We start from the raw sequence: 23,185 nt of genomic DNA, 5'->3' as shown, positions 1-23,185 counted from the left end.
ACAATGTTGCCGTTCATATTTTTGCATATACGAGGTGTGTTCAAGAAGTATCGCGAATTTTGAATTTCCGCAGGTTACGTATATTCGAATTTCGATTTTTTTGTGGCAATATGTTGGTGCTCTTGTCTCTCACTCATGCCGACAAGTTCGGCCATTTTGAATGTTCAGTTAATTGTTGAGAGCTGCTTTGCTTGCAAGTGTTTCGGCTCGTCTTCGATTTTTACGAATTCAAAAAACATTGATCAAAGAACCTGTATCAAATTTTGTGGGAAAAACGAAATTAAGTACGCGGATGCGTTCCGAATGTTGACTCAGTGCGGTGTCACATGGAGAAGCTACTTTGGGCCAAAGCAACGTTTATCGGTGGTACAAAATGTCTCAGAAGGCCGAGAAGATGTGAACGACGAAAAGCGTGCCGGACGCCCGAATAACAGACGAAAAAATTGTTGAAGGGAAGAAAATGGTATTGGCCAATCGTCGAGTCACCCTTAGAGAAGTTGCTGAGGACCTAGACATATCGATTGGCTCGTGCCAATCGGTTTTTTTCAATGATTTGGGCATGAGACGGGTCGCCGCAAAATTCCTACCAAAACCGCTCAATTTCGAGATGTTGGACTCTGTCCGCGACGACCCAAATTTGTTCCAGAGGATCATAGCTGGTGACAAATCGTGGGTTTATGGTTATGACGTGGAAACCAAAGCTCAATCATGTCAATGGAAGCTGCCGCACGAATCAAGACCGAAAAAAGCGCGCCAAGTTCGGTCGAATGTAAAAGTTTTGCTTACGGTTTTCTTCGATTGCAGGGGCGTTGTGCATCATGAGTTCTCGCCACAGGGTAAAACGGTCAATAAGGAATATTAGCTGCAAGTTATGCGCAATTTGCGCGAAGCAATCCGCCAGAAACGCCCTGTTCACACATGCGCGACTTTTTGGCCAAAAACAACACACTAATGATGCCACAGCCAACGTATTCCCCAGATCTGGCCCCCTGTGACATTTTCTTGTTCCCGAAACTGAAGTGGCCTATGAAAGAACGTTGTTACGCTACGATTGACGAGATAAAGACGGCATCGAAGGAGGAGCTGAACAAGATAAAAAAAAATGATTTTTTGAAGTGCTTCGAAGATTGGAAAAAGTTGGCACAAGTGCATAATATCTCATGGGGAATACTTTGAAGGGGACAAAATAGATATTAATGAATAAATAAATAATTTTTGAAAAAGCAAGAATTCGCGATACTTTTGGAACACACCTAGTATACTTTTACACACGTCGCACGTATTATCAGTTACCAGTTTTAATTGTTTAATAAACCAAAGCCAACAACCAACAAATGTAAATAGTTCATTTATCTATCTATCTAATAACTTTATTCAACATTGGTTTTAAGTTATTTTAATAAAAATTAAAATTTTTCTAAGTTTATTTTGTAAATGATTTCGAAATGTACTGTTTGGCAACACTGTGTGGTGAGAGAGCAATCAGCTGACACGTTTTACGGAATAATCCAAAATTTTTCATTTACCAACGTACACGTGATTTTCATTTACATGGGGCTCTCATTAGTTTATTCGTGTCAGCTGACACAGAACGTACATTTACGTTGGTGAGTGTGAGCATCATTATAACCTAACATGGGCCCGTCGCTGTCAGATTTAATATTTAATTTTTCCCATTGCAATAACAACCTATAACAAATATCTATGTAAATGATGTTTTTAGAGTTCAAGAACGTTTAATCTTTTCTGTGATTAACAGTTTTCGGCAGTGCTAATCCATACAAGATAATATTAATGGAACAGCTGATTTGTTTTTCTTTTCTTGCGATTTTGTAGTGTTAAAGTATTCAGACTTAAGTCAAAATTAGTGGTGCCGTGGCCATAACACCATGCAGCATTAGTCGATTAGTTATACCGTAACCATAAACAGCTGATATTATATTAAAGTAGAATTAATGACATTTGCAATTTGTCATAAAGACACTAAGTCAATTAATTTTTCGTCATTCATTTCTAATATTAAAATTTGTATCGCAAATATCAAAACAAATATAAAATATTTCACAGCTGCTCACGGTTACGAGGAAAAATCAAAATTCAATAGATGCATACGGGACGGCACCTCTAATCGTTTATCAGAACAGCTGACTGGTATGGTTACGGTTATGGCACCACTAGTCGTGGCTTAAAGTTGAACCTGTGAACGAGTAAACGTACAAATAAATATGCAATCTAGTTGTGTTGCTATTAATTTATGAGTTTTCTTTGGCAATCCAGTAATAGAACTATCGAGGAATTGTAGAGAAATATTTTATTTGAGAAAAACTAACAATATGTTTGGTTGTATGCGAAAAAGATGTATAATTTTTAATACAGCATATTTATATACAATATAACAAACCAAGGTAACTTGTTGAGACGGCAGTCGGTCGAGGTAACCAGGTCATACATATGTCCTTGATGTGAAGGCACCCCGCACTACACTAACCACCTTTTCACATGCCCCACCAAACCCACTCATCTAAACCCCTCTCCCTCTGGACCCAACCTGTCGAAACAGCAAGTTTTCTAAGCCTACCTTTAGATGAGTTAGACGAAGACGACCGGTGATTTACACTACACTGGCAGGGCTTAGTATCACTGATACAACAACAATCAGGAAAGTAGACACTCGCTATTCGACAGCTTTGCAATTAAAATGCAATGCTATATGATACTTTTCCAAATGCCTTATATTTACGTATAAAATAATTTTAAATTACGTATAAGTAATTTGGTAATAAATAATCATATATATAAAACTTAATACTTTGTAATTTTTCATCAACAAAAAAATCTCGTATCTCATATTTGTTCAAAATAGGCATTTAAGCCTTATGATTTTATATGCTTTATTGTTAATTATCTAAAAAGTATCTAATCTTTGATATTCGGATAAAAAAGTGATAGTTTTGTGGTTCTTAAAAAGCAGATTTCTGAGATCGGTAACGGGGATCGAATGGTCGTGGTATTTTTATAAAGGAAGAACATGTGTATAACTTATACTTTGCACTCTTATTGTATTCCAACCAAACAAGTTTCGACCCACTTTTTATTAAAAGTGAAACAGAGTAGATAGTAGGGACTTTGTGTTTGCGTGTTGATATGCTTACACACATACTTGCACATAAATATTTCTAGAACAATCGGAATCATTGAAATATTTCAATTACACAAAAGCTATAAATTAAATAATGATAAAAAAACTCTATACACATGGCAGACCAAATCTCCCAATATTATTAGACGAATTCACAAAATAAAGAAGTTGCTCAACTTCAAGATCACCTTACTTAATTTTAGTGCAAATTTTCCGTATTATGGATATTTATTTAAATTGAGTCATTTTTACATAATTCCGATGGTCGACACATTTAGAAGTATAAGAACGTTTTAAACAATTGGAAAATTTAATATTTTATTTAGTTCATTAACAAATCCCAAGCAGCATCTTCCTCCGTCGCTTTTCCATCCTTGATATTCTTATTGGGCACACTTTTAACATCAATATTACTAAATCCTTCGCACAATTTTTGAGAAGTCGTTTGAAGTTTCAAATTCTTACGAACTGGAACGGTATCCAGTTCATCACCAGAACTTTTTGTTGGTTGATAAGAATTTTGGTATCCCGCTGCGTCGAATCCTGTCCAGTCATTATCGTTCATTTCCCCCAGTTGATGGTGGTATGAATTCGACTGAGTCATAGTTGGCTTTGACGTACTATTTTCCCAATCCCAGTCACCGTCTCCTGCAATTAAAGTAATGTGGCATTATCGAAAAGGTTATATATTTTTGCATAAACTTTCGGAAAATTTACCCCCAATGGAATGTGAGCGCTGATAGGAATTATCATTGCAGCCATTGTTGTTTCCAACTGCATTAAATTGATTGGACGCAACGTTGTTTCCTCCAATATTGCTCCAACCTCTTTTACCAATATCTGATACCTAAGAACACGAACAGTAGACATAAAGATTAAAGTTAAGGTAAACAATTAAAAATAAAAACAAACGTTTTCTTAATTGAACACAAACCTTGCAAGCTACGTCGGAAACATGACCTTGGACGGTTTCTAGTAAACCGCCTTCTTTAATCTAAAAAAAATCATAACAAAAATAAAAAAATAAACTCCACTACTTAGTAATTATGACAGGATTAGAAAAAATCAAAATAATTGAAGGATAACCTAAGAAATTAATAGGCCATAATCGCAAAGCTGAATATGAAAATGATAAATTTAATTTAAAAACAAAACAACCCCAACTGACCTTTGACGAGGCCAAGCTTACTGTCGTGACAGCTTTCTCCTTGGCCGTACTAGCAATTTTCGATGCTCCTGCGGAAAACAAGCTCCAACCCTGTTCAATGAGAATAAAATATTTTCTTAAACCCTTCTATATAAAAAAAACATTACCGAAGCCAAAGAAGAGAGCGTCGAATCTATAATTTCCTGAGACTGTGTCTTCGGTGGAGGATCGCGGGAATACCCGAAGCCAGAATACTTTCCGCCTTGACTTGGAAGCAAATTACTAAAAAAATTTTAATAATAAAATTAAAAATATTATCAATTATAGCAAGTAGATTTCACCAACTCTGGCCTTGATGCATTCTCCATTTTTCGGCGCTCGAAGAACTCTTCTTTTTGCTCCTTGAACGCTGGAGTATTAAACTGTTGATAATTGTTTGTGTGAAACCCACCACCCATGTTTGTTTCTGTTTGATAACCACCATCAGAGCCCTGTGACCCGCTGCTCTTAGAGTGGGACATATATCTGGTATTTGTATCACCCAAACAACCACCTTCGAAAGCACCAGAAACCGAAATACGGGTATGTGCATCCGCCAAGTCCCATGATTTGCCCTGAGCTAAAGTGGATATTTTGTCGCGGTACAAGGCAGCAGCCCTAGAATTGTAACGTTGTGCAATAGGTGCACGATCGTCCCAGTCAGGTTGCTCTTCAAAAAATTCTCGAGCTTTACTGTTCCCTCCAACCTTCATCTTCTCCAATTCAATATCTTTCCACTTATCCATAGTTACTGAACGCACAAACGATATATGCACTCCTAGGCCTCGATGTTTGCCCGAACATTCCAAACATATCCATATGCCATACGTCACTGAAACCCACTGCGGATTATGTGTGCCGCACTCAAAGCATTTCTATATACACATGTATTGAAATAATTAAGTATAATCCCTGGGCTAATTGAAATGGAAACGAACCGAGTTTTCAGCCTGTGGTTTTAACTCCTGAAGAACGCGCCGAGTATGTGGACTAGCCATTATAAAGATTTTACTTAAAATACAATTAATGTCTATACGCAAGATACAAAATTTCAACTCAACATATTTCAGCCGTAAAATTTTCTTATTGTCAAGTACGAGGGGTAACAGAAAGAACAAAAAGAAATTGTTGACGTGTGAGATTCAGTGTGCCTCCTTTTTATTTATTTCCCAGTCTTTGGGTCTTAAATTATGACGGGTAAATATTTTGACAAACCCTTTGTTCATAATCAAAATGGAATATGCCCGCTTTGGAATATGCAGATCCCAACTACGAATACGCATGTACAGGTTTCTTAAATAATTTTTATTTCATAATAATATGATACTTTCTAATATTTCTATGAGAAGTGTTGGCAAATTCTGAATTTCAAACACACTTAAATTGAGAAATAAAGCGTTCTACCTACCACACTCAAATTTTTGGGTCGGGTTTAGTATAATGCAACATAGGCAATTTTAGAAAAAGTGTAATGATTTATTTAATGAAACTTGGTGAAGATGTTAGGGAGTGCGATTATTGCCTTCAAAGTGCCTTCGGGAACTTTACTATAGTTAGCACATAATCTTTTTGTTTTCTAAAATTCGCTTAAATTCATTAAATATACAGGCACACGCGTGTTTTTACCTGTATACGTCAAAATACTGTGGATGGCGTAGCCTTAGTTGGACTGATGAGGGTTATTTTTCAGAGAAATAAAGCGTTCTACCTACCACACTCAAATTTTTGGGTCGGGTTTAGTATAATGCAACATAGGCAATTTTAGAAAAAGTGTAATGATTTATTTAATGAAACTTGGTGAAGATGTTAGGGAGTGCGATTATTGCCTTCAAAGTGCCTTCGGGAACTTTACTATAGTTAGCACATAATCTTTTTGTTTTCTAAAATTCGCTTAAATTCATTAAATATACAGGCACACGCGTGTTTTTACCTGTATACGTCAAAATACTGTGGATGGCGTAGCCTTAGTTGGACTGATGAGGGTTATTTTTCTGAAGTGCGGCCAAAGACCGCCCATGCGAATAGTAGTTCTATGCAGGAAAAAATTACGAGGGTTTATCGAAACCATACGATACACCTATGAACGGTGCATTTTCGTTTTCAAACACTTTATTATTTCTTGTGATATCTTTTATATCATTCTTTTCAAGTTTCGATGAGTTATAGACGTGCATAACATAATGTAGAAAATCGCGCCGTTTTTATTTCAAATTTTCTCTTGCGACGCCTCCGAACGGCAGATGGTTTTTTACCAGGAGCTTTTTCATAATAGCAATACACTCGGTTTGTCATTTCCTGTTGAGCGGCGACCGCTATTAGAAACAACTTTTTCAATTAGCGTTTCGTGCCACCTTCCTTCCTGCTCTGAGGAAGCTGTGTACTTCCCAATGGTAGTCACGAACCAACGCCCGCTACAGCCCTCCAAAATACAATACTAAATGCACAGTTATTCATACAAAATTCCCTACCATATTGCAACTAAAAGCTAAACATTATTTGACACTGAGTGGAAAGTGAAGTCACAACTCAATACGCCTGGAAGACAAGCGTCCAATTCCACACCAGGTGTGACTAGGTCCTCTGCTCTAGGAATTACATCCTACAAGAGCTAACCCTGTCTCTTGCAGAACACTGCGGAGCGTGTTCCGTCCCGAGTGAATGCGAATTACAATCTTGAGTTGAGGCACCAGAGAGATGCTTAATTTAGCAAAAAGAACGGTACATTGGCAATTACATCCAAAAGCCTTTTCATGAAACCAAATGACCTTGGATTATTTTAGACTTAAACTTAGCTCGAACCGAAACATCGAAGGCAGGTGAAGAAAGCGGTTTTTGTTCTGTATTCAGCCAAATTCCGGGCTAGCACAGCAAATCCATGACTACCCTGGGCATCAAAATGGGATAGACGGCATACATACAAATAAAAGAGGAGATTTGCTTCTTGAAGCATTCACGCAACTCCACATTACTATTCTAAATAGCGAGTCAACTTATACCTATAGGAAGAGGGGTCAATCATAGACATTACTCTGGCAAATAATTTCCTTGCAAGAAAGATCAAATGGAGAGTGAGTGAGAGCTACACCCACAGCGATCATCAGGCTACCATAATGGGCGTTACCGAAAGAAGCTTAATAGCGAAGTCTTTCAATACATGTTTGAGCAAATGTCAATAGTTAGTAGAAGGGCTGTGAGAAGCTTGCGACGCTGCCATACCCAGGCGAGAAATGCGTAAACACATATCTCCGTGCTACTGGTGGAACGAAAACATCAAGCTACTAAGAACAAATTGCATCCGCCCTAGACTTAAGATGCAGCGCAGTAGAGGGATACTCGATTTTGGGCGGACAATGTCAATATTTCAGATCAGCAGGACAGTCATTAAAAACAGCTATTAAAACTAGCAAACAAGAAGTTGCAAGCCCTTGTATTTTACCCAAGAGAAACAAAAAGCCTGGGGAACCCAGGTCCTACCGACCAATGGGAAAAATTCTTGAGAAAATTATCTGCGACAGCCAAAATCCATCTTTCGCAAAAGATAAAGGTATTTTGTCCACGTGCCAGTTCGGCTTCAGGAAAACTCGCTCAACAGTGAATGCAATCAGATGCGTGGTGAAAGAAGCAACAAAAGCCATTGAGGCCAAGACATGGCATGGCGGGGGAAATAATATTGTGCTGTGGTAACTCTGGACGACAAAAACGCTTTTAACACAGCTAGCTGGCAGCTTACACTAAAAACCGTCATAAATGTGAAGTCTCTTTTTCGAATCAGAAACTGACGTTTACAACCGACAAAAGCATTGAGGAGTACAATGTAACAGTAGGGGTCCCCCAAGGACCAGTTCTAGCCCCACTACTATGGAACCTTATATACGACCTGAATTCGCGGATGACATCGAGGTGGTAATAGTGACAAAACACCTCCAAGAAATTGAGAGGATCGCCAGCGATTCAGTAAGTTGGATCAAGGCTTGGGTGACGTCAAGGACCTGGATTTAGCTGTGCACAAAACTGATGTCGTTCTTATAAGCAGTAGGAAGGCAGAAGAATCAATGAAGGTAAAAGTTGGGACTGTAACTATCAATTCAAACCCCGCCATTAAATAGCTAGTTGTCTAAATTTTAAAACTTACCTAGAACACACTGTGAAGAAGGCATCTGGTGTGCAGTCCTGTCTGGTACGACTAGTGCCAAACTACGGTGGCCATAATTATAGCAAATGAATACTGTATAATGGGGTTGTCAGCTCGGTCCTTTTATACGCGACACCGATCTGGGCTGATGCAATAAACATAATAGCTTTCTGTTGTTATGCGTTAACCAGCCCGGTGAGTTAATACCATTTTGGTAGTTTCGTGGGGAGAGTGATAGATAGTGCAAAAGTATTTAGTACGTAGGTGTAGCTGTGCGGCTACAAGTCATGCATACAGCTATGTCGGTATGTTATGAGTACTGATGAGAGTTTTCCCGGACGTCACCCCAGAAACTCCACAAATAGGCTCTGGAGCAGGTCGGTCAACATTGCGCAAGACAACATTAGATGTACCATGGCGCCCACTTGTTATGTAACTAAGCAGACCTGGCCTAGAAAGAATGAACACAGAACTACGTTCCTCACCAATTTAGGTCGAATTTCCATTGGTACAGTGGCTGGTATAGTCGCAGCTGCGGAAACGAACACAATGTGGACAGCGTAAAACACTTCTGCAACTCTCCCAATCTTGGCAGAACACGATATAGCAGTCATACTTCTGTGGATGTCTGGCGGAATTGGAATCGACAGCCATCCAGAGTACTTTATCGTTTATCTGAAAGGCAAAGTAGTTTCACCACATTATGAATTAGAGATAGAACTTGAGTCCAAACTAGTGATATCACCATGGGTCTTCAGACAATTTTATGGAGAGTGAAGAACCACCGAAACCTAACCTAACCTAATGGGGCACTATAAACACGTTTCGAAAGAGCAATGTTTGAAAGTTCCAAATGCTCATTTAAGGCTCAGCATGTACCCCGCATTACGATCTCAATCACCTTAAGGTGTTTCTTAGGCCGACCTACCATTATCAGCTACACGTTTTTCTTGTTGGCCAAAACTCAACATAACATTTGAAGGTCTATTACTGATGCTCATATGATTAGCTGCCGCAATATTGCAGAAGTTATTTCGCTCCGAACGTGTTGAAAATATATGTATACTTTGGGACCTATAACTTCGTTTAATTTGAACTTAAGCTAAAACCAATAAATAAATAATATTAAACTTCAAAATAGAATTTGTATTATTATTTATTTATTCGTCTAAGGTATACGGATGTATATGTAAGAATAATACTTTTATAATACATCTACAAAATATAAATTAGAAAATTAGAGACTGTGAACTTAAAACTAAGATCAAACAGTCAGATATACAAAGGCAGTAAGTCCAAATATAGCTTCTTATGATTACATTTAAGACTTGATGAGAAATGTAAGGCTCTTGAAGATGAGTACAAACGAGTAAAAACTAGTGAAAAAATAAATAAATATATTGAGAAAAAAGGCAGTCAAATCGTAATTGTATTCAACTTACAGAATTTATTAAATAAAAACTCACTTTTCCTTTCAATTCTACAGTGAAAACGTTTACATTACGCTAGATTTAGTAGTGACGGCCATCAGATTGTCAAAATTTAACTGACAGAACATGACTCTGGTATTGTTGCAGAATTTGTGGCACAGAACGTGATGCATTCTCGCAAGAAGTAACACTGACTCAGCTCCAACACACTCAATACCTAAGTTTCTTAAAAACTAAGTTAAGTCTAAGTCTTTGCTAATACAACTCTTATTCTTAGGAAAAGTTCCAATCAGCTGTTTAAAGGCTTTTAATGGAGCAAGGATATAATACAATTTTAATATCGGGTCTACCAGGTACTAAATACATAATAAAAGTGGTGTAAGGATACATGGTTAGCTTTTAAAGGTGTGGGTAAGACGACGTTGGTGCGAAAAATATGCGATGATCTTCGAGTATCTTATGATTGTCGTGGTTTTATTACGGAAGAAGTACGGAGTGATCAGACGCTTGCTCGTGTCGGATTTGATGTAGTGACGTTGTGTGACAAGCGCTCGATATTGGCAAGGTCCATATTTTGTATAGATCGATAATAGCATTGTAATTAGAAACCATTTCCAGAGAGCGCTGCGCAAATAATGAACGAATGGCGAAATTGGGAAAATATTCTGTTTACGTAAATGATTTCGAGAGACTTGTTCTCCCTCTGCTTGGCTACCCCAACCCTAAACAAGATCTTCTGGTGATCGATGAGATTGGAAAAATGGAATTAAAAAGCAAAAAATTTGAAATTGCTGTAAGTGAGTTAATTGATAAAGTTCCAATTTTAGCAACAGTACCACTCCAACAACGTGGGAATCTTAAGCTTGTAGAATATCTGAAAAACTCCTCTAAATCACGCTTGTTTGAAATAAGTGGAAATAACCGCGATGACATTAAGAGTGAAATTGTAAAATGCCTTAGACAACGGTTAGGAAAGCCTTCAATAAAAATATGAGCTTTTTATTTTAAATTTGGTGCACAATTAGTATATGTTTAAGTAAATGTAAACTTTCTTAGGAGAATTCCCCTTGAGATGATTGTGAAGGCTGTAGTTTAAGTTCTCGAATTGACCTTTTTCGAGAACGCTTGGGCGACTTTTCAAAATCCATCTCATTATAAGTTTGTTCTGTCGCACGCCACACCATTTCCTGTCGTTGTACAAGTTCCGGATATCTTTGTTCAAATTCTTTGTTGGGTGTGACGAGCAACTCCCACTTTTTATCAGAATTTAGTCGTGCAACTGAATGTAGAACCTCCGCAGCTTCGTCGGGCGGTAGTTGTGTAGCCGAAATTACTTGACGGCGGTAAAGGTATTTTACACGGGAAAATCTAAAAAGCTAATCAAAAGAAAATATTGGAAATAACAAGAATGAAGTTTTAATTTTATTATTATTATTTTATGAAGTTTACCACATAATCTCGAGCGCGTATCATTAATTCAGATGATACACCATTTGAGTTAGATAGAGTATCGGCAGGGTAAATTATATCCGATTGAGGTACCCAATTTCCATGGATCAATACTCCAACTTGGGGTAGAGCACGTAGTACTTTTTCACTTGGTACACTAGAGTCACTGCATTCCTGAAGTATTGAACATATATCCTCAAAACTCATCATTCGTACTGTAAAATATAGTTATTATTAAAAAAATTTAAAATAAAACAACAACACTTACCATCTTTTAGAATTACTTTGAGTTGGTCTACAAGAGGCATTGACTTTAGACGAGCTTTGCTGATGACCGTAGGGGGGAGGACAGCATCTATTCCTTGATCTTTTCCATCGTCCGGTAAAAGTTTCTTCACGTACTTATGTGAATCTAATTCTAAAGCTAAGTTTATTTGTTGGTTTGTTGCGAATAATTTCTGTCTTTCAAGTTCTGCTGTGGGTGATTTTCGCGGATGCCAATATGTCTCGCACCATGATTCTTCATTGCTTCGTTTTACAAAATTTGCATATCCTTGCTTCTCTTTAGTTTTCGTTTTTTTATTACCAACACCAGTTTTTGCAAATTTGACGGTAACTTGTTGTAACTCTTCTTCGTCATCTTCATCATTAAGCGCTTTTTGTTCAGCCTTTATGCGTTTGTCTTCCTTATCAAAATGCGATAATGAGGGCCGTAATTGTAATATGCTTGCTAGAGGCGTCAAATGCAGCTCTTTATCGGAAATGATGCCAACTACGTATCTATCAACATCGTCCACCGAACATGTGCTAGTAAACGACTGTTTGTCCATAATGCCCCTTTTATATGTAGGACGTTCACCTTTCATTTGACATTTACCATCAGAAGCCAAAGCGAATTGCTCACCTTTAAACCGATCATAGAAATGAGACTCTGTATTTAATGCGAAGTCTACTTTTACTTCTTGATTCAGCGGTTTAACACAACAATTTACCACAGCCGAATTATCAAAGTTGCTTATTTGCGTCTTTGTCGGGTACTGGAACAGATATAAGTTCTCCTGAAGGTTCTTCGACAGGAAAACGGGAATCTGTAAATCATATGTAACAATTTTAAGCAATCAAATTAGATTTCATAAAAACTCTTACAAACCTCTTCTACTATATCATCGTCGGCGCATTGGTTCAACATTATAAGATATTCAACTAAATACAAATTAATATATTTTAAACGACACTTTTTATAAACTTGCGATTATTATACTATATGCCTAAAACTTGTGTTTATACAATACATATATTTGGCATAATAGTGCGAGCGATGCCACCAGTCCGAAAATTAAAAGTCGATAAAATCCGGCGAGCAGTTTCGTCAACATAAACGTAAATGCGAATGAAATTGGATGTTTTTACGTTCTCATAGGCACCCTGCACCATCAAATTATTTATCGAAGTTAATTTGACGGGTTGCCCTCACACACATCGAATAAATAGTGTAATTTCAGCATCCTCTTCGTATTGAAGATTTGTTAATAGTCGTACAAGATCATCAAAATGAGCAATGAGTATGCTTGTATTATATATTAATTTTGTTCGTTTGTTAAAATTAAAGATACAAACTAATGGCAACACATCTTGCTTTATTTACGTTCAACACTTGCTGGCAGGCGTTTCACGAATTTGGTAATTATGTATCTAGTTAACAGGCGAGATGCCAAATATTCCAAATTTTATTTTTATGAAAATATTATTTTATCGAAAAGGAGGTTGGCACTCTCATTATATTTTTTTCTTTAAAATTTTGATAATTTTTTTCTCCACACGTTATAAATTTTCGAGCAAATAAAAATTTGGCTGGAATTTAGAACAATGTATATTGGGCAATTTTTGGCAAACTATAATGTTTTTATTAATGAAACTTGGTGGAGATGTTAGTGAGGTGTTAAGGAACACTCTTTATAACTCCAAATTATTCGGGAAATAATAATTTTGTAATTATTTGCTTTCAAAATGAGCTCGGGAACTTCACTATAATTTGCCACATTACACTATATATGTTTTAAGACTTCACTAAAATTCACCAAATATACACTCACACATAATAAATATTTAAGTTTAGTGTTAATGATGGGGATGGGGGTTATTGTGCGTTATATACGCATATGATGTTTTAATTTTGGGTTCAGTGGTTTTAACACGGAAAGGAGTTCTACGCAAAATGCTGTGGATTGCGTAGCCGGAGTTGGACTGATGAGGGTTATTTTTTTGAAGTGCGGTCGAAGGCCTTCCATGCTATAAGGAGTTCTACCCAAAAATACTGTGTTAATTTATTTAATTTAATTTTAATTACTTTATTATTTTTTGTGATACGCTTAATATCATTGTTTTTAAGTTTAAATGAGTTGTATCTTTTTATTTTCAAAAATAGGTATTTCTCATCTTAAAATTACAGCTAAAAATACTGCAGTTTTACAATGAACCTTCCACTGAACATCCCTGCATACGAACCTCGTTTTTATTTCAGGTGTATGGCAACACCTACTTCTCGCTAAATTAGAGAACTTTAACATTAAATTACTTAAAAACTATAAGCCTCCGGCAGGTTCGGTTTTCAGTTTTAAGCTGGAGATACACCCCTCTATCCCCCCCTCTTAACCTTTTTTTTTAAAGCGATATACATTATACTAAAGTTTTCCCAAAAATTTGGTAATCTAATCTTCAAAATGTGCTTCTGCCCGCCCGCATTTCGGTATTTTTTAGCGGAGCTCAAGCCAGGTTTGTTCGATGTTTTGAGTGTGAGCTCCACTTGTTGAGTCCAATAAATGACTCTGAAATGCTAATACGCTTTCCAGCGATCCGAAAAAATTGTAGTACCCGGTGCAATCTTCTTCTTCAAAACCTTCAGAGCGTTTATTTGTCTCGCGATTCGACTGGTACTAGAAACATTTTTTTCGAGCCCCTTTCAAATCGCCCAAATACCTATTGGCCTTCAATGGCTCTTCCTTTATTGTATTTCCCACGACCCATTCCAATGTAGGCAATCCACAGCAGAAAAATAACAGTAAGTATGAAGCATAGTGATACCACCACGGTTTACAACTTGCCGTGCACATATCCAGTAATTTGCAATAAATTCACAAAATTAATCTACCCGTTCACATATGGCAGATTACCTGCAAAATTGACAATCAGCTATCAATACTGTTTCGAAAGGCTTTTTTTCATAGAAATTGCTTTGGTACAATATTTTGGAGTTTTTGTTTGTTTAATTATTATTAACGATAGCTAATTTAATTGCGAAGTTGGCTGCTAGTACTACCGTTGGAGGAAATCCGTGAACGACGTTTACTGAGATTTCAAAAAATTATGGCAGCAATACGCATGCGAAATTCGATATAACATTTTATAATAAGTAATAAGAGCACAAAACGTTTATGGACATACGCCTTTTTCTGTTATATGACTGAATAAATAATAATACCTAACAAACATTTTATTAGAATTATGTCTAATAGTTTTTACTTTGACGTTTCTCTTTACATTCATAAAAATAATTATCTATAACACAGAAAACCCTGTGTGTATGTGAAAAAGTATGGATTATTTTATAATCTCAGATTTCGGGAGAGAACTTTTGTATGGGTAATCTCGCTTTTTAATTACGGATTGGGAATTAAGCACGAAAAAGTAGATATTCTTCTTACATATATGTGAACGTATTATAAAACGCATTTCAGTTAAAACCAAATCCTGGTTTAAAATCATTTTTCAAAATTCTATCAATGATATATATCTTAAAACTAATTTCCAGCGAAAATGAGAGAGAACAGAGCTATCCATATGACAATGGAAAAATATGAAGATATATACCCAAAAATATGAGTACTTTAATTAGTCCACCCTGTCTCCTATATATTTGCACTCTCGTATATTTTCGCTTTTTCTGGTCGGTACTACATCATCCAAAAGCACAAAATCTGACGATATTCTCTGACTAGGAATTATATTAACTGTTCTCTTTTACACGCCGGGGACTTTTTACCCCAGCCCCGGAGTTTTCAGAGGGGCCCGGACTCGAGAGTAATTCGAATTATATGGATTAGACATAATTGGAAAGGGCCCGCATTTGAAATTTTCCCCCGGGGCCCGGATATGCTCTCTACGACCCTGACTATAACTATAACGCGGCCGCCGTGATGGGTTGGTGCGTGACTGATATTCGGAATTCGGAGAAAACGTAAGTTCGAATATCGGTGAAACACCAAAATAATGAAAAAATTTTTTCTAATAGAGGTTGCCCCTCGGTAGGCAATGACAAACTTCCGAGTGTATTTCTGCCATGAAAAAGCTCCTTATGAAAAAATATCCGCCGTTCGGAGTCGGCTTGAAACTATAGGCCCCTCCATTTGTGGATCAACAAGACGCACACCACAATTAGAGGGAGCTCAGCCCAACACCCAATAAGGGTGAAGCGCCAATTATATATATTTAATATATATTTGTATTTATATATATGTATAACATATGTAGTTAAAATTACGTTTGTTATAAACACAATTTCAATCGTTAAAACGTTTCTTAATTTCTCTGATGCCTGATCTCCCATCGGGCGCGTCCCAGGTATATGTATAATCAGACCTCACATCTTTTTTCGGGATTTGGCCGAGCTCCTGCTATTTGTGGTGTGTGTCTTGATGTTTTTCCACAAATGGAAGGACTTACAGTTTTACGGCGCCTCCTAGCGGCAAATAATTTTTGAATGAGGAGTTTTTGTCTTGACGGAAATACATTCGGAAGTTTGTTATTATTTGGCGATCGCTAATAGAAAAATGTTTTCTACCAATTCGCCACTTTAATACTTTCGAATAGTAGCCACCTCTACGGCTACTATGGACACCGTATATGCACTTTAGAAAAAAATCAGTTCAGTGGTAGATATCAGCTGAATATCAAGAAGAAAATAAGTGTAAAAGGCAGGGTTGCCACGGCATCATACGGTCGCAGTAAGGAAAACAAAATAGGGACATGTTACAAATTTAATCTCAAAAGGTCTGCATAAAAATGTTTAAGCAGCTAAAGAAGCTGTTGCACCGAGGCGAAAGAGAGAGACGTTTCCACGACAGTCAATTCTAGGTTACCGAAAAGACCCGGATTTATATCCGGCCAAGGACTGTCACTCCAGCAGCATTCGCCGTATGTGAGTATGGGGAATGTTTATGCTGCTACAACAACAACTACAGAGAGACATTAGCGTCGAATTAGATTCTACGTACCGAAAGGATTTGAGTTGTTCCTGACATTGGCCTCATGCTGCTTCCGTTATCTTTTTCCGTCTCCTCCAACCGCAGAGTGAGAGCCAACCAGCAACTTTTGGGGTGATGCAGCCAACCTCCATAAACAAATCAACACGCACAGCAGGATGAACGCAGGCGCCACCAACCGAGTAGCACTAACAGTTTTGAGTGCATCTGTAACGGAATCCAGAGCAAGATCGTAGAGACAACCGATTACAAGAGCCGAATGCAATATTGATAGCTGCGATCTAAGAGGCAAAATTGCACAGTAGCTTATTGTTTTTTAGTGGGGATGGCTACTATGTGCATACGAAAGATTGTAAACGAGACAGAAGCACAAACGATAACTAACTTTAAGATAGAGCACATACGAGGTGCGACAGTTAAGTTCCAGGAATTAAAAACTAGCGAATTAGTTAAGCCCTAAAATAGTTTTTCTCTAACTCTACACAATGACTCCGACGTTGCCACCACGATTTGAACCAGCTATGATAATCCTCTAATGTTAATTCGTTCAGCACATATATAGCTTCTTGAACCATCTGAGATCAGCACTGGCAGACTTCATAACTCATATTTAATGAAAAATCCCGTTATTGACAGGCATTCAAAAGAATGGCATACAATTTTCGGGCATTTTGCTTTAATTGAATAATATTTTATATGTTGTTGTTGTAGCAGTATCTTTGCCCTGTCAGTGTTATGTAAATTACCGGTCGTCTTCGTCTAGCTCATCTAACGGTAGGCCCAGGAAACTGGCTGTTTCGACGGGTTGGGTCCAGAGGGAGAGGGGTGTTAGATGAGTGGGTTTGTTGGGGCATGTGAAAAGGTGGTTAGTGTCGTGCGGGGTACCTTTACATGCCGGACATGTGTTTGGTATGTCGGGGTCAATTCTGGATATGTAGGAGTTTAACCTGCTACAATATCCAGAACGTAATTGTGCCAATGTTACACGAGTCTCACGGGGAAGCTGGAGCTCTTCATCTGCGATGGGTGGCGGTTGGACTCCGATAACGGCATTCGGGGGTCGGGAGCTTAGGAAAGTGGTAAGGGTCTCCCGATGGATGTCGTTAATGGTCTGTCTGTATACTGTCTGATCCTGGAGTGGTCTGTCTGTTTTGTCCAGGATCTCGTCCACGTAGTTGAGGAAGTGTCTCCTGATGTGCCTAGGAGGTGGCTCGGGCTCGAGCAGGTGTCTGCATGGGTGAGGCCTGCGGTGACACCCTAGCAGAAACTGCTTGCCGAGCATTTTGTTGTGCTCCTTAACCGGGAGCATGTTAGCCTCATCGTGTAGGTGTTGAATTGGGGACATCAGGAGACATCCTGTCGCGGTCCTAATGGCAGTATTCTGGCAGGTCTGTAGCTTCGTCCACTGCGTATCACTGGTTCCAGGCGACCAGACAGGCGCGGCATAGTTGAGAACCGGTCGGCCTATTGCTTTGAAAGTCGACAGGAACATTTCTTTGTCTTTGCCCCAAGTGCTGCCGGCAAGCGACTTGAGGACCTTGTTGCGATTCTGTACTTTCGTTGCAATAGCGGTTGTGTGCGCTGAGAAGGAGAGCAAGCTGTCGAAGGTGACTCCCAGAATTCTGGGGTTATTAACCGTCGGTATTGGTGTGTCGTCGACGCGCACCTGAAGTGGCAGCTTGACCTCCTTTGTCAAGGTTGTAAAAAGGGTCGCCGTGGATTTAGTGGGAGAAAGTTTTAAGTTTCTCGCAGTGAAGAAGCGAGAAAGGCGGGCGAGGTAGTCGTTTATCTTAGAGCATAGGCCATCAATGTCATTGCCCGACGCCATTATCGAGCAGTCGTCGGCGTATGAGATCAGTGAGACTCCCTCTGGTGGCTGGGGGAGTTTCGAAATATAGAAATTAAAAAGCAAGGGTGAGAGGACACCACCCTGCGGTACTCCTTGCTTTATTTTTCTCTGTTTAGAGGTTTGGTCTCGAAATATCACCGACGAGTGACGACCACTCAGGTAGTTCGCGGTCCACCTCTTCAGCCCTGGCGGGAGTGTCGACTGTAAAATGTCATCTAGTAGCGTGGCGTGGCTGACTGTATCGAAAGCCTTTTGTAAGTCCAACGCTACTAGGACAGTCCTCTCGCAGGGGCGGTTTTGGTTAAGTCCGCGGTTTACCTGGGTGTTTATGACGGTGAGTGCCGTGGTGGTGCTGTGCACTCTACGGAAACCATGCTGGTGTGGGGCTGGAGTCAGGTGTTGTGTGAGGAGTGGGAGTAGAAGGGCTTCAAGTGTCTTCACTACTGGGGAAAGGAGAGTTATCAGACGATAAGACTCCCCTTGGTTGGCGGGTTTCCCAGGCTTCAGTAGTGGGACCACTCTCCCTAATTTCCACTTATCAGGAATAATGAGAGTGGCCATGGACAGATTGAAGACCTTTGTGAGGTATTCTACTCCCAATGGACCCAGTTTTTTCAGCATCAGCATGTTTAGTCCGTCGGGGCCAATGGCTTTTGATGGTTTCATTCGTTTGATGGCCCCCTGAACCTCGTCGCTGGTGAAAGTAAGCGGTGCACTGTTGTAGGGCAGTTTGTGCAACCGTCTGGTGACACAACGTTTGGATCTGTCGACCGGAGGATGCAGTATAAATTGCCGGCTAAAATAGCTCGCGCATCTCTTCGGGTCCGACGAAGTACGACCGTTGAAGGTGATATCCACCTTGTCGTTGTGCTTCGTCGGGTTCGACAGGGACCTTACGGTGGACCAGAGCTTGCTCACACCAGAGGTGAAGTTACAGGACTTCAGATGCTCTACCCATTTGGTCCGCTTATGTTGGGTGACCAGTTGCCGGATCTCCAAATTGAGATCCTTTATTCGAGGATCCCCGGGATCGGCCTGGCGTAGACGGTCACGCTCGTTTGCCATAACGGCTGCTTCGGCTGGGAAATTGGGACGTAACTCCCGAATCCGTCCAGCGGGTATGAAGCGAGCCGCGGCGGCTGTGATCGCCTTGCGGAGTGCGCGTTCGCCTGCGCGCACATCGGTGGGAGTGGGTAGGGCTGCGAAGATGTCCTCGGTAAATTCCGCGAATCTGGTCCAATCAGCTTTGTTAAAGTTGATGTATGACCGGTGATCCGCGGAAACAAAGTCGGCAGGTCTCTCGATCGAGATGATAATGGGCAAGTGGTCTGATGCAAGCGATAGCATAGGTCGCCAGGTTATGCTATTTATCAGACCTGCGCTAGCAATTGTTATGTCAGGCGAGCTGCTGCAATTGCCCACTACCCTAGTGGGCGCGTCGTCGTTTACAGTGCTGAACGTCGAATCGTCTATCTGCTCTGCCAATAGCTGTCCCCTACGATCATTTGGCAGGCTTGAATACCAAAGATCGTGATGCGCGTTAAAGTCACCTACTACCAATCGGTTTTCTCCCCTGATGAGCGCACCAATATCGGGGAGATATCCTGCCGGGCAGCAGGTGACAGGGGGTATGTAAATATTATATATTTCGAGCTCAGCATCGCCTGACCGGACAGCTATACCTTGACGTTCTAAGGTGCTGTCCCTGCGGTCGATGCCTTCATCAATAAGACGATACTGCACTGAATGGTGTACTATGAACTCTAGGCCACCACCGTTGTCTCGCTCGCGGTCCTTTCGGTGCACGTTATAGCCGTCCCTGGTAATCAGGGGAGAGCTAGCGTGCAGTTTTGTCTCCTGGACCGCAGCTATCTTAATTCCGAACCGACTCATGAAGTCGACTATCTCGTCAATCTTACTCGTTAGTCCGTTGCAGTTCAGTTGCAAAAGCTTGAAGCTTCGCGGGAGCGTCGTCGTAATTCGGGGGGTGAGGGATGCGTGATGTTGTCTGCGTTGGTCCTGCTGTGCATTCCGCAAAATAGGTAATGGCCTGATGTTGTCTGGTGGCCGCGCCTCTGGGGGCGGTTGCGGGTGCAGAGCTCTGCAGCAGGGGGCAACGTAGTCACGTGTCCACTCACGGGTGGTGTGCAGGCCGGAGCACCTCCGAAAATGGCACCAGCCACTGCAAGAATTGCATTGAACTGTTGACAAGTTCCGAGGCACTACGGTCTGACACACGGAGCAGACTGTGCGGGGGACCAAGAGCTGCTGGTTTGTCCCCGCACTGGGGTAGGAGCAGGAGGGTTGTGGGTTTGAAAGGGAGTTGTGTTGCTCTTGGGGGCTCCTTACCGTGGAGGTGTTATTAGTGGCGGCGGTGTGAAGTGCCGGCACTGAGGGCAGTGTAGCCGTAGAGGCGGGGGCCGCCTGTGAGCGGGAGCAACACGTGGCCACATACCTTGTGGACCACTCCCTGTGTGTCTTAAGGCCTGAGCAGGTCTTAAGATGGCACCACCCGTTGCACTGGTTACACCTAACCGAGGTGGAGTTCGGGTGGAGCCGTTTGTGGCAAATGCAGCAGTAGAATACTTCAGGTCCGTGGTTGGGTTCGACGCCAGCCCGGAAGAGAAGTATTTGGAGCAAACTGGCTGCTATGAGTTGCTCCTGTGACGTGAGATTTATGGTAAAATACTGTACACTAGACAGGGCTAGTATACTGGGGCGGCAGCCCTTGGTCGGGAAAGAAAACCCGAGTCATTACGGTAACGTAGAACCGGCTGTCATGGGAATGGCATATAATATTTTATATCATTTATAATACTTATTTCATAAATTGTTGTTCCCCTTATTTCAAGAGATTACCAAGAGCTCTGTCGAAGTTTTAGAGGAGTGAGAGATAGATCATCGTAAAGTTTGGTGAATATTTTTTCTAGTTCGGAGATGGCACACCTCCGAAACAGATTTGTATTACGTCAAAGGCTGCCACTACACAGCACTTCCTAAAAAATTATGAAGCATGTTTTAGGTGTTGGCAATTTTCGCACAACTAGTGTGTGGAGGGGTGCTGCTGTTTTTCATTTTCATTCGGCCTTTCCATCGCCGCGGATTGGTATAGTTTTATTCGTTAATTTGAACATTTTACAAAAATAATATACAGGACACAAGTTTTCGAAAACTAACAATCTGGGCAATAACCCCAATTTAGTTGATTAATATTTAGAGTTGTCGAACGCACCTTTTGCGAATGTAATAGTTTTCTTTCTGGTCGTAAGCGGCTTACTTTTATTTTGATTTTTGATTTTCTTTTCCAGTGAATAAAACCTTTTAGTCAACTGGCATAACGTCCTCAGCCCCCGATAACGTATAAATTTTATTGCAAAACATATTAAGTACCAAACTAAAAGAATATAGAATATTTGGTCAAACAGCAGAATAATTGCTAAAATCACTTCCAACGAATTCATTGTCGCTTTGTAGTCGTCCAACCACTTATCGGACTGCTCGCCAATTTGTGAAACTAACATTATTAATTTAAATTTAATGAGTGGTTGCACATATGCTTTGACTAATCTGGTGTTTTTGTTTTGGTCTTACCTTTAAGATTACCAAGCTCTATGGTTGAGTTAACATCAATCTTAAGGCAATGGAATACATCATCCCATTTTCGATCCGTTGAGAGTTTATCCAAATCTTTACATTGGTTAGACATTGTCCGCGCTCCTTTAAGAGTACAAATAAATTTATTCGTTTTATTTTTAATGACTTTTGCTGATGTTTTCTTGGCTTTTGAAAAAACAAGTTTGCTGCTTATAGACTTTCATCATACATGTACATGCATACAGCATAGTAGGTACTTTTCGAATTCAGCAACAAATGCATAATACCACTTTTGCACACCATAACAAAGACTCAGAGTACGCAGGTCTACTCTGCCGGACTATATCCAACAAGATTGTTGTAACAGCATAAAACATTCCCCGTATTTTAATGTTCATCAACAGCTAATCAGGCGCAATCAACGTTTTTACTACGAAGTTAAAATGAAAGATGAAAAGTAGGTTTTTATTTAATAAATACCACTTTGAAGTTTAATATTGCCTTTAGCGTAAAATTAAGTTCAAATGAAACGAAGTTATGGTCCAAGTTTCTGTAATTTCAGGCAACACGTTCGTAACGAAATAACTTCACCAATATTACGGCAGCCAATGAAATGAGAACTAGCAACAAGCCGTCAAAAATAACAGAAGCCTTGTTCAAGACACGTAACAAAAGCGGTAGTATTGCAGTAAGAGTGATAGACTACCAGATTTGTCCTTCAGCTTTGATGAGAAACGAATTTTTTCGCGTAACTTCGGCTGCCATGGCAGTAGAATTTTGTTCTGCCCGCACATTTTATCATCGTCCAATCAGTCGTTATTCAGACGGCAACGAAGAATCATGAGCAAAGGCTGTGTTGATTTTTTCGTATTTCACCAACTCAATCTCGGCTTTTTCATAAACAAACCACTGTCATAATCCCGGTGAGGTCGGTCAATCAGTTGATCCCTTCAAAATAGCAGTCTGATGTCGGCCACACCTCTGAATTCTGTACACTGTGATGACTAACAGTATGACTAACGATGCATCCTACGATAGTCTGATAGTCGGCCATAGACTGTCACTCCAGCAGTATTCCCCAAACATTTATGGGGAATGTTTAGGCTGTTACAACAGCAAGAGCAATATTATGTCAGTATTAGTTCAAG

At 39.9% G+C, this 23,185-nt stretch overlaps 4 protein-coding genes across 5 annotated transcripts; 1 reads left to right on the top strand and 3 right to left on the bottom strand.

The window, feature by feature from the left end:
* Positions 1–3,332: 3,332 nt before the first annotated feature.
* Positions 3,333–5,455, bottom strand: LOC128859642 (ADP-ribosylation factor GTPase-activating protein 1). The gene is made up of 7 exons (XM_054096608.1): positions 5,264–5,455; positions 4,632–5,200; positions 4,454–4,568; positions 4,308–4,397; positions 4,074–4,133; positions 3,857–3,986; positions 3,333–3,787 (listed from the first exon to the last, which is right to left on the bottom strand). Exons 1-7 carry the CDS (start codon positions 5,321–5,323, stop codon positions 3,462–3,464), a joined length of 1,350 nt encoding a protein of 449 aa, XP_053952583.1. The 5' UTR covers positions 5,324–5,455; the 3' UTR covers positions 3,333–3,461.
* Positions 5,456–10,052: 4,597 nt separating this feature from the next.
* LOC128860914 (nucleoside-triphosphatase THEP1) lies at positions 10,053–10,896 on the top strand. Its single transcript, XM_054098711.1, has 4 exons — positions 10,053–10,071; positions 10,165–10,240; positions 10,293–10,452; positions 10,506–10,896. The coding sequence occupies exons 2-4, from the start codon at positions 10,198–10,200 to the stop codon at positions 10,879–10,881; spliced, it is 579 nt and encodes a 192-aa protein (XP_053954686.1). The 5' UTR covers positions 10,053–10,071; positions 10,165–10,197; the 3' UTR covers positions 10,882–10,896.
* LOC128860913 (DNA-directed RNA polymerase III subunit RPC5) lies at positions 10,855–12,945 on the bottom strand. Its single transcript, XM_054098710.1, has 4 exons — positions 12,487–12,945; positions 11,605–12,424; positions 11,337–11,551; positions 10,855–11,263 (listed from the first exon to the last, which is right to left on the bottom strand). Exons 1-4 carry the CDS (start codon positions 12,523–12,525, stop codon positions 10,940–10,942), a joined length of 1,398 nt encoding a protein of 465 aa, XP_053954685.1. The 5' UTR covers positions 12,526–12,945; the 3' UTR covers positions 10,855–10,939.
* An 8,576-nt stretch (positions 12,946–21,521) lies between these two features.
* LOC128860020 (uncharacterized) lies at positions 21,522–22,606 on the bottom strand. 2 transcript variants are annotated; one of them, XM_054097232.1, is made up of 3 exons: positions 22,035–22,606; positions 21,897–21,957; positions 21,522–21,837 (listed from the first exon to the last, which is right to left on the bottom strand). In XM_054097232.1, exons 1-3 carry the CDS (start codon positions 22,147–22,149, stop codon positions 21,765–21,767), a joined length of 249 nt encoding a protein of 82 aa, XP_053953207.1. In that variant the 5' UTR covers positions 22,150–22,606; the 3' UTR covers positions 21,522–21,764. The 2 variants fall into 2 exon arrangements, with proteins under 2 accessions (XP_053953207.1, XP_053953206.1); XM_054097231.1 differs by having other exon boundaries at positions 21,522–21,957.
* Between the last annotated feature and the right edge of the window lie 579 nt (positions 22,607–23,185).

The sequence above is a fragment of the Anastrepha ludens genome, chromosome 4 (genome assembly GCF_028408465.1).
Source record: "Anastrepha ludens isolate Willacy chromosome 4, idAnaLude1.1, whole genome shotgun sequence".
Lineage (NCBI taxonomy): Eukaryota > Metazoa > Arthropoda > Insecta > Diptera > Tephritidae > Anastrepha > Anastrepha ludens.
The sequence above is the reverse complement of the archived record's forward strand: the minus strand, read 5'-3'. Positions and strand labels throughout refer to the sequence as shown.